Genomic DNA, 12046 nt, shown 5'->3' on the forward strand with positions numbered 1-12046 from the left:
ATCCTTCTCGGTTATTCTGACCAAAAACATAACTTTTTTCTGCACTTGACCTATTACCCTACTTTTGGTCCCTTTATTTGTGTATTAGGTATTTATTTTAATCTTCACACCACCTATTACCACAAATACCAGTTTTATTTTCTATAATTGATTAAGCACCACAAGCACCAATTAAGTATCACAAGCAAGTTCGGCATTTCTTACACAGGTCTTATTTTTAAAAAAAGTATCTTTTTTCTAAAGTTCAATTCAATCTTCATCAATTAATTCTGTAACAAGACGTAAATTCTATTCGATAAAATGTTTTTTGCAACTAAGCAACTACGTGACTTTTTGAAGCTATAACACCCTGAACATAAATTTTTAAAAACTTTGTTTCCAGTGGTTTGTTAGATATGGTAGTTACATACAAATGTAGTATGCATAAATATTTGAATTTAATATTTAAGCACACAATTTGCTTAAATATTTGAAAAAAATTAATACCTTATTTTAAATGTTATTATATTAGTTATTAACAATTTTTGACAGTCNTATGGTTTACTTCAATGGTTCTACTTTACTTCTTAAAAAATGTTAATCGCAACAGGAAAGAGAAAAAATACACATTATATCTATTCATTGAATCGGAAATCAAAGAAGGAAGTTGCTTTTATCCAAAATGATGAGTTTATTTCTGATTTCCTTTATTTATGGCTGATGGACAGCATTAACAATAATTATTGACAGCGAATCAAGCACAAATTAAATGGGATGTGACCACGTGACTTAAGAGGGCCGATGACCAGATCAATATCACTGACTAAAAAAAGACCAAGGGCAACATGCACAAACAGCTAACTTCATTAACCTCCGCAGAAAGCCTGAGGGAAAAAGCAAGAAAAACACATTAGCAGGCCCCCATAGTGCAATTTAATATTAATTAGTGCATATTTAAACTATCAGCAGGGGTGTACATGTAGATTTATTAAATACACCTTGTGCGCCACCTAGGAACCAAATCCCGAACCCGACACTCGAAATTTTTGCTCTGTCACAATCGTACCCTGTTACAATTGACCCCACTCTCCCCTACTTTTTCGGTTAGCCAGGCGCAAGGAGATTCTACAATTTTTTTGAAACTTGTCTAATTTTTTTATTATTTTAATTTTATGTTTCATTTGGTTAAAAAAATGAAATTTTATCAGTTTAAAAATTTAAAAAAAATTAAAATAAGGAAAAAGAGTTGGTGGAGATCTACATCTTTTGGCGACTTTTCGCATGTGCTCGGTTAAGGGAAAAGTACCAAAAAAAGAAGAAAAAAGGGAAAAAAAAAGAGTAATAATCATTACGCGCATACATTTTTATAAGTGCTCGTTCGTGAAAGTTTTCGTGATTAATAAAAACTATACTTACGTCGACATAGACGCCTTGCAAATCATATTTTTGTCCTGGAGGTCTATCACTTGGTAAAAACCTATAAAACTCAACGTTGTTTTTGTACCATTTAACTGAGTAAAGCTCGTCATTTTCCAAGTTATAGGTGCAATTTAGCCATGCTGCTTCACCTCGTACAACTGCCGCTGGTACATCAAGTCTCGCTAACCTCAATCCTGATACAACTGCAAAAGACGGTTAAATAATTAGTTTAACATGTTATAAACTTGTAAGCAACATTTTATCGGAAAAAAGAGAATGAAATGATGAATTCATTTATAATTATGTATTGATTGAAATTATTTATTAGTAAATTTAAATGAACAGTTTTCAAATCATGGGACTGTACGCAAATCTATTTAATTTGTGTCTGGAAAATAAAAATGCCAATATTTAAAAAAATGCATTTCTTTGTGTAAAATTCTTGAATTGTTGGTGGTGAACAAATCGGAAAATGATAAATAAGAAGAATAAATAATAATAAAAACAGACTCAGAAAGTAGAGGAAATATTACGTTTTTTTTCTTCTTTTAACTGAAAACAAAGTATTCAATTTTAATACACATGAGTCATGATTTCTGATGAAAATAAATGCCTGATTATAATTGCTTTCTATAGAACTTAGACAGAAAATAGTTTGTTGAATGCTATTTCAATTAATAAAAATCTAACAAGCAGCAGCTTCCATAATAATTCAAGTCAACATAATTTTTCTTATTTCCTATGGCGAACACTTATGCTCCGCAGTTTGCACAAAACTGCAAAATTCGATTGATAATAAGTGTAATAGGCATAAATTTATCATTCATAGAATAAAATACAAAAATATTATAAAATTATTAAACACATAACCCTCCTACATTTTTTATACTGTTAAAATCAGCATGGTCGAAACTATAGGAACTGTAGACCAAAACTGTGAACCAAAAAGCACTGTAATTTATAAAGGGCCTGGGCAATTAATTTGGTAAAAAGGAAAATAAAATGTGGCTTTATAATAGGAGGGTAAAATTTGGTAATATCTTGAACATGGTATCCAGGATACCTTTGGACATGGCATAAAAAAACCTTTCATTTAGTTAATTTTACTTTTAAGCTTCGTAGTTTTACTAAATGTGTGGTAATAAGAACTATAATTTTGAAAACCAGTATGTTCAATAAACTGTTACCATATGAACGGAAAAATTACCAATATGGATTATTTAAATACCACATAGTTTGGTTTCATTATCAGAATTATAGGTTTTGTTTGTCAGAAATGTCATTACAAAACAATACGGTAATTTTACCACAATTTTTCACTTCGTTCAGTGAGGAGAAAATTTTGAATAAAATTGATAGTTTTTATTTCTATGGGAAAATGAAAAGAATATCTGGCGTATAAGCCTTATATAGGTATGTATCTTACCATAACATATTTGACAATGAGTTGTCAAATGCGAGGTTTTGTCTTAATTTTTGTCTAAATTTCTTTCTTAAGTAAGGAGTATGTTTCTGCCTCTTTACAAAGAGAGTTTATCGTTAACATTAATAAATGTAGCCAAAAATTAACTTAATTAAGTCCCAATCAATTTAAATTAACTACTAATTATTTACCTTAATTTAACTTCCTAAAAATTTTATCGTGGCATTTTAATTATAAATTAAATCAATTTAAACAATGATTTATTTAATTTCCTGTTATAAATAAAGATTGTGAGTAAGGGAATTCGTTTACTAGAACATTTAATGGTTTTTTAATTGTAGAATAGCGGGAATAAATGTATGATTTTTAAGAATATTTTTAAAGTACATATTAAAACTCATTGTAAAAAGAGAGAATTAAGGTTATGTATAATCACGAATTATTAATATCCTCAAATTATTATCTTCAAATTATGACCGTCATCCTTATCAAAATATTGTGGGTAATGAATAAAATAATGATTAAACATGCCCAAACTTTCAAAATTAATTTTAGATAATTTAATAAATTACCCCAATAATTAGCTTCCTTCGCAAAGTTTTATTTTTCATCTTGAAAGTAATAGTTGCTTAAGATATGAATTTAATTGTAGATTATGTTAAAGGCTTCTGTAATGTAAGCCATATCCGGGACATTAAATTTCGAAACTTCAATCAAAATAGCTACATGAAAACGAGGCTTTAAAAAGAAAGTCATGCTAATAAAAATGACCTCAATTCAAATGTGAAGAAGTTTTTACATAAAATAGTCTCAATTTTCTTTTATGTAGAAGAAAAGGAAGCCATGGAGTAGAATTAGAAAAATGAGGTTTCGATGTAGTCATAAAATCGAGTACTCGATGAAAGCACTTAAAATAAAATTGAGCCCAGTATTCAAATCATCGGGGTTGGATTAGATAAAGAGTCACCTCAATTCTTTACCCTTTCCGTACGACTCGGGGGAAATATTATGCAGACATTATGTAAAGAAATCACCCGAAATGACGTCACAGAGGGGTCTGATTTGTATTTTTATTACCAAATAACCGCTGTTACCTATATGGTAGGCTTTACCATTGCTCGGGGGTCGTCAATTGAATAAAAAGGAACTAGAACTGCTCGCAATATTTGAAAATAGAAAGTCTGGTTTGAGAACTAAAAGCAGCAAAGCTTTTTAGTATTGATTAACTAAATCAGCAATTATCAAGCATTAAAAATATATTTGCGGGGTGGATCACGCGCAGTGTGAATTTAATTAGCGGAAAGAGGTAATACCGAGGGAGAGGAATGCAAAATCTCTCTAATGTCTTAGGCCTCTGTTAAATAATACTTTACTTAGGAGGAATGTTTGTTGTCAAACAAAATTGCGCTCGCAACGACTTCTAAAATAAATAATTTAGATGATTAGTGATACTTATTCATGAAACTGAAGCAAAAATTTTAAGTTTCCTTTAAACAAAGTTTCTACACTTTTTTTTAATATTACATGTTTTTTTGGCATGTATTAGCATGAATTACTTCATAATTTTCATATGCCTTACATTTTTTTTGTATTGTTTGTAGTTTTTATATTAATTAGTGATTCCTCATTATTTATGTGTTGCTTTTACTTTCCTTATTCATGTGTTGCTTCCCCATTTTTTGATTTCTTTATATTTGTTTTTTTTTCTGGTTGTATATTTTTTGACATATATTGTTTCATATTCCCACGTATCTATAAATATTTTTCATATTTTCACATGTTTTCTCCACGCTTTTCTCAGTATTTTTATTCCGAAATATAAATTTTATGCGTTCCTGTAACCTGCAAAGGCAACACAACTTAGAGCATTTATTTTGTGTCAAAGTTGGTTTGTTATTACTCAATAAGTTTGAGAATTTTAAGTCCAATACACTCTCAGGAAATTTGGAATCATATTATTTGTATACTTTATAATGTAAAAATTGCATTTGCTTCGAAGATGAAAAGGTGGGAAATCGCTTTAAAATAGGCGCCCATTCTCAAGACACACCAGACGTGAAGGAGGAAAGAAGAGATTTGAGACACAAAACGTAAAGCTGCCAACAAAGAAATAGAAAGAAAAATCTTTCGTAATAACGATACCTTGAACCATAGTAAGGTGAAAATTTGCTGCTATATATTATACCTTACATTAATTCAAGCTGAGCCTGTAGTGTAATCAAGTTAAAGAAGTTCGATAATTAGGGGTAATAGAGAACCATATTGAGGTTACTGAGAATTCTATAGTTTAACGCACATCACACAGAAAAAAATCTGGTAAAATTACCATACTGTATGATAATGACATTTCTGGTAAGAAAATCATAATTCTGCTAATAAAACAACTACAACAAAATATTCGGTACTTAAATTATTCATTTGGTAATTTTTCTGTTTATATTATAACGGTTTAACGGAAATACTGGTTTTTAAAATTACAGTATTTTTTAAAAAATACACATTTAGTAAAAAATACAAAAGTGAAATGTTAATTTAATTGAATAAATGGTTTTCATCCCATGCTCAGAGGTATCAAGAAAAAAATTATTCAATTTTACAACATTTAATAAGTTTTATCACATATTTTAAAACCATATTTTATAGTTAATTTTACCTAAATCATAACTTGGCATTCATTATAAATGACGGAGCTTTTTGGTGTGCCTTTAGATATTATTTACTATATTCTGATCGATTTGTCCAAACCGTTATTTTAAGTGTTATAATTCTACAAATGGTAAACTCGGAATTGGGTCGGCTGTTAAACTCCGATTATAAAACAATTAAAAAGAAACATTGTGCTACTAAAATTACACAGCTGCTTAAAATTAATTTTTGAACATATTTTCTTGTATTCTGCAATAAAATTTCAATAATAATATTGAGCCCAGTGCTATTCTATTATTTATTTTATTTTCATTATTTTTACGAAAACTTATGTTAAAATTATAATATTTTTAAAAAAAAGGTAAAAGTTTTTTTGGTAAAAGTATAATTTTATTTAAAATAAAAAGTTTTATTCTGTAAAGATATCAATATACACAGTTTTCGTTAAATCTTGCACTCTTTTCTTAATTATGTTGGAATTTACTTCTCAAATAATTATTTATTTTACTCTCTTTATTTTTCCACAAAATTAATATTAATACTATCTAATTTTTAAAAAAAGTCGATTTTTTTTGTTAAAAGCATCATTTTATTTTTTAAAAAAGAACACTCTTATTCTGTTAAGATATCTATATACACTGTTTTCGTAATGTGGTTTCACTCTTTTCGTAATTATGTTAGGAGCTATTTCTCAAAAAAGATCCCCCCTTTTTACCTGAGTGAGTCATCCCTATTTCCCTGCACGTCACCCTCTAAAATCACGGGGGACTTTCTCTCAATACCACACGATATTTCCTTTTTTTTTTCTTTTCATATTCCTATTCCTGTCAGTCCTCACGTGAGTAGTAGATGCATGACAGGGAGCATTGGATGATTCGTTAGATTGGTGCCAATTAGCGCCCAAAACTCAGAAAGGATTCTTTTTTTAAAGCTTTCTCTTTATTATCCTTTTAGACCTAAACATAGAAGGCTTTTAGGAAGACAAAAAGAATAAAAAATGAAAAGCAAAAACATTACTTGTTGCGATGAAGAAGGAAAGGTTAATTAGGATATACCGGGGGAAGTTAATGGAGCGTGGAATCTGTTCCTTTATAAACCCATGCTTTTATTTAAATCTGAATTCTGAAAAAAAAATTACATTTTTTTGTTCAAACTATATTGTCAATTGTTGATATTATGGTTGAGAAACTGATGTACTGGATTATAGGTTTTAGAGAGAAAACAAGTATTTTACCAAATTTGCCAAATATGGTAAAATTTATCATGTTTCTGGCTCTGAGAGAACACCAAAAAACTTCGTAATTTTTACCGAAGTGCTTTGGTAATAATTTTTGTAAAATTATATGTGATGTAATATGTGATATATATGTTACAGTGAATGACTGAAGTCTCGAAAATGTCGACATTCACCGGTGAATGTCAACAATCACATAGTCGCTTTGGTGAATGTCCGAAATATTTATTACATTCGATTTGATATGAATTTATTCGTGGATATAATTACATTTATTCGATATTTTAATACTTACTGACGATAGATCAGAAGAAACATCAGTGTTTGGAGTATCGGGCCATACATTTACATTTGCCCGGTATACATTTGCTCGGTATACCCTACACTGGTGTTTTTTTTAAGGTCAAGTGCCACTGCCCTGTATACACCAAGTATCGGGCAAATATATACTGGGCAATGGCACATGACCTTAAAAAAACATCAGTGTAGGGTATACCGGGCAGTGGTACTTAACCTTAAGTGGCTCGGTATACCCTACACTGATGTTTTTTTAAGGTCAAGTGCCATTGCTCGGTATATATTTGCCCGATACTCCAAACACTGATGTTTCTTCTAATCTATCGTCAGTAAGTCAGAATAAATATAAATATATCAAATAAATATAATAATATCAACGAATAAATTAATATAAAATTGGATATAACAAATATTTCGGACATTCACCAAAGCGACTATGTGATTGTTGACATACACCGGTGAGGGTCCAAATGTACAAGAATGTAATGAAATATTCTATCTTTTACCTACGTATTTGGTGTTTGTCGACATTCACCGGTGAAAGTCAACAACCGCCTATTTCGGTCATTTGCCGTAACATATATATATATATAAAATGTGTGATAAAATTTGATAAATGTGGTCACATCTGGTAATTTTATCTTGACACCTCAGAACATGTCATATAAACCATTTATTCGGTTAAATTTACTTTAAAGTTTTGTATTTTTTACTAACTAAGTGAGTGGTAATAAGAACTGTAATATTGAAAACCAAAATTTCCAGTAACCTGCTACTTTATGATTTTAAGAATGACCAAGTGAAATGGCATAAATGCAGTATATTTTAGTTTTATTAGGCAGAATTATGATCGTTTTTACCAGAAATATCATTAGCATACAGTACGGTAATTTTACCAAATTATTTCGCCCATGTACAATAAATAATAAATAGGTACAATTTAATTGCTTTTGATTTATTTCAATACAAATTAAAAATATTTCAAAATTAAAAATTCTTGGTTTAGACATTATTTTTAAAGATTCTGCACAATTTAAGATTTAGATTAGTAACGTATCAAACTGTATACAAAAACTTCTTTTTTTATATAAAAAAAAATCTTTCACAACGACAAAGACAGTAACGTAATCAAAGTAATCTCAACGGGTTAGTTATAAACTGGCAAAAAAATTATGGAAAAGCCTATAACGGGTCAGTATAAACATCAAATCAAAAACCAAAAATTCTCCTCAAAATTAACAACTCTCCGTTGTTCTAAAAATTGGTTCGTGCTTTTATTTTTTTTATTTAGTTGAGTATAGTTGAGTATAGTTAGGTGCTGCGAGCTCTCTGCTTATCGCTTATTATTTTTTTTATTTATCTCATGATATGTTTTGTTTCTTTTATTCATGCTGTTGCCAACCAGTTATTTTTTAATATTTTCACTTTTATTCATGCTTTTGCTAGCCAGTTATTTTTTAATATTTGTAGACTTTACAGTGTTCTTATATATTTGCTTTTATTTCCTGATAGTTTAGTTTTCATTTTAAGATGAATATCTTTAATTTAAATTAAGAGAGAAAAAAGGGTTCACTTAGAAAAACTGAATCAGGGCTTTACAAACATTTTTAACATTATGAGTGATAAACTGATTCAATTATTGTTGGATCAAGGATGTGCTTATGAATTATAATAAATTAGAGTAATTAACTAAACTAAGATGAACTTTTTAAGGAAAATTTAAGAGATATTTTAAGGAAAATTTTTTCGATATTCTTAGATCATAAAAGCTTTTACGCTTTGAATCCTGTCAAATAATGGTATAGTTGAAAAAAAGAAAAATTTAAAAGGAATCATGAAGAATGAATTTTGAAGTACATAATTGAAAATAAATTAAATCAGAACTTTTTTCTTTAAAGCAAACTTTGCATAAAAATTTCCAAAAGTGTTTTTGAGAGAAATTAATGTTCTCACAATAAAAAAAAATCCATTTCTTAAGTGAATAAAACTGATGAGAAATTACTTGACTTCGTTTAAAGGAAACTAGCTTTTTCAACAAAATTATAAAATTAAGTAATTAAAACTTATGTAATTAAAAGTTTTTGAAGTAAATTACTTCCCTAAAGTGATTATGATTCAGCACATTATAGAAAGTTTCTCGTTGTCGTCGGCCATTAAGGCACACGGAGTGCGATTGTACTTGTTTTCCAATGGCGCCCTCTATGGCTAAGAATTCAACTTCTGCATCCATTCATCACACCCGTTCATAGGACAGACTAATTGATACATTCATTCATCTGCAGATCTTAATTTTGACCTGAACCAAAAATGATCATTCTAGAATTCATTACCCCCAGAGGTTTAATTTGTAATGAGAACATTGAGGACTTTGTGACCCGACAGATTTAACGTGCATCAGTCACCATTTACGGGAAGTTACTGCTAGATTCGAATTCCCGTTCTTACGAACGTGAATCCAGCACATTGCCAACCAGGCAATCCCGACCCCTAGAAAATTCCCGTAGAAAATATTTTTTTAGGCCCCTAGAAAATATCCTATTGTTTCAAGTCGTATTTTGCAAATCTGAAGTATGAAATGGATTGAAGATATCATTTTATTTTATTTAACAGCTGGCGTTTAACAGCCGGCTCGATATTTGGAGTTTACGACAGTATTCAACTCCGCAGCCTTGACCCCGTAATTTTGAACCCAAACCAGAAGACAAGAGAACTCCCAGATCAACTATTGGGAGAAATTTGCTTTCATGGAGGACTCTTTGATGGAATTAACCCACATTCGCTTTACATGGAGTGGAAAACTACGAAAACTTCTCACGATTAGCCTGATGACAGAGACTCTAATCCATGATCCGTTTACCACTTGGGATATTTTTCGTCATCACAGAGATCGATTTGAGCCAGGTGCGAAATTCGTATCGACTAGCCATCGCTGAGATTTGAGCCCGGGTCACCTCATTGGAACGCAAGCCCTCTATCCCTTTATTGACTGTACTTCTTATTTCATTGTTCTATTTAGGTTAATTTTTGAATTTAATTATATGCCTTAGCAAGGGAAAAGTAGTAAAAGTAAAAACTATACCCTAAGTAAAAAATATGCTATAAGTAAAAATTATCTGAACAGGAAAATCATATCAAAAGAAAAAAAATACTGAAACTTACAAGGAAAATTCTAAAACTTAGATGTTTCTATAAAAAAAACGTCCTTAATTTTTTAAAATTTATCATTGTCTTATTTTGGTTAAATCGTGTATACAGAGTTTTCTCTTAACATTTGCAACTTAACAAGGATATTTACCGTATCTGGATTTCAGCAAAACAAAAAAACATATATTTTTTTCATTTTATTTTAACTTTTACACTTTCACGCTGTGTCCATTTTTTTAAGGGCTGAAGTTTCTAAGCGAAGTTGTGTGCGTAAAAATCATTTTATTTTCGTAAAACTCGCCAGCATTCATAAAAAAAAAACCTTTTTTGGCCATTTACCAGATTGTGGCGAGGAATAAAGAAATTATACTCGAAATTGCTCGAAAAGAAAACCTGCATAAAAATAGAAAACAAAATAAAATGAAAAAGAAACATGAATAGGGGTGAACAGCGCAAAATATGCGTAAAATTTTGTTTCATGACGAAGTAAAATTCTTGGGCAAAGAATCATCGAGTTTGGCGAAAAAAGTGGTGTTTTGGGCGGAATAATTACCCGGCAATTTTCTCGTTTTCGGCAACTTAGAAATGCTAATTTTTTTCTATTTTTTACAACACTTAAAATTTTAAATGCCACGCGTTTAAGAAAATAAATGAAATTTTTACGCTAGATGATTTACAGATTTTGTAACTAATGTTGCAGTTTTTTATTCTATGCTCAGATGGGTAGTTACAGTGTTTCAAAATAAATATAATTCTCATTGTTTTGATGATAATGAATATTGTGTCCTATTAAAGAGCACACTAAATTTTAAAAGAGACTTAGAATTAATTTGTGTCTTCAACTAATTGTTACGTGCAATTTAATTAATTTGTAATTAAGGGGATATAACTTAAAATTAATGTACAAAAACTTATAATTAATGGTTCACTATTTAATTATAAAAACGTTTTCGTTTTCAACTTTTACATAAAAAAGTAAATAATTAGTTCTTTTTTTTTGAAAATCGCTTATTAATTGCTTGTAAATGCTCTGGTCTAATTACTAAAAAAGGTTTCAAGAAAATAAGCGATTTAAAACTATTACAAATTGAATTAGGATGATACTATTTAAATGTAATGAAGCAGATTAATTGATAAATATTAAAAAAGGGAAACATAATTTAAATCTCCGAAACAAGAATGTCATAATAACATTGTTCATCTTATTGGATATATAGATGATAAAACGATTTTTTTTATTCTTATACACAAGTGAAATAGACGAAAAGATACGATATAAATGAAAAATATCAGTGTTTAAATGAAAAATATCAGTGTTTAAATGATGCAATCAGATACAGCTTTACAATGATAAAATAAACTGATTTAATTCCCCACATGTTCAGATATTGGAATAGACGCAAGTGAAATAGACGAAAAGATGTGATATTGATGAAAAATATCAGGGTTCAAACGATGCAATCAGAAATAATTTATCAATGATCAAATAAAGAACTACAGCTTCATTGATTTTCAGAAACGAGAGAAATTTCAGATCAAATTACAGTATTATGTCTCATCTGGAAAATCCATTTTACCTTAAAACGCATTTTTACCGTAAAATATTATACTATACGCAATTTTTACAGTAATATTTATTTAATTAGAGATTTAACGGTAATTGTAACTGGAAAAAGTATAGTGTACTAAATACTTTGTTCCATAACATGTTCCGGTATAAATGGATTTTGTGATAAAAAGTATCGACATTCTGAAGTCAGGTACTTTTTTGTGGTATTTGTTGGTATGTGGTATTGTTGAAAAAAAATCGACTTTCATAAAATATACAAACAGAACTATAAAGTTCGTCAATTTTTCGGATAATTAAAGAGAAGAATATACACATTTGAAGTAAATGAAAAGAT

The 12046-nt window shown here is 29.4% G+C and overlaps 1 protein-coding gene across 1 annotated transcript in view; it reads right to left on the reverse strand.

The window, feature by feature from the left end:
- The window catches only part of LOC107440209 (uncharacterized), a 285398-nt gene that overhangs the window by 62281 nt on the left and 211071 nt on the right, over positions 1 to 12046 (reverse strand). Inside the window, exon 2 of the mRNA XM_043040441.2 lies at positions 1396 to 1601. Within this exon, the coding sequence (XP_042896375.1) occupies positions 1396 to 1601 (206 nt within the window). The remainder of the gene's footprint in view (positions 1 to 1395; positions 1602 to 12046) is intronic.

The sequence above is a fragment of the Parasteatoda tepidariorum genome, chromosome 4 (genome assembly GCF_043381705.1).
Source record: "Parasteatoda tepidariorum isolate YZ-2023 chromosome 4, CAS_Ptep_4.0, whole genome shotgun sequence".
Lineage (NCBI taxonomy): Eukaryota > Metazoa > Arthropoda > Arachnida > Araneae > Theridiidae > Parasteatoda > Parasteatoda tepidariorum.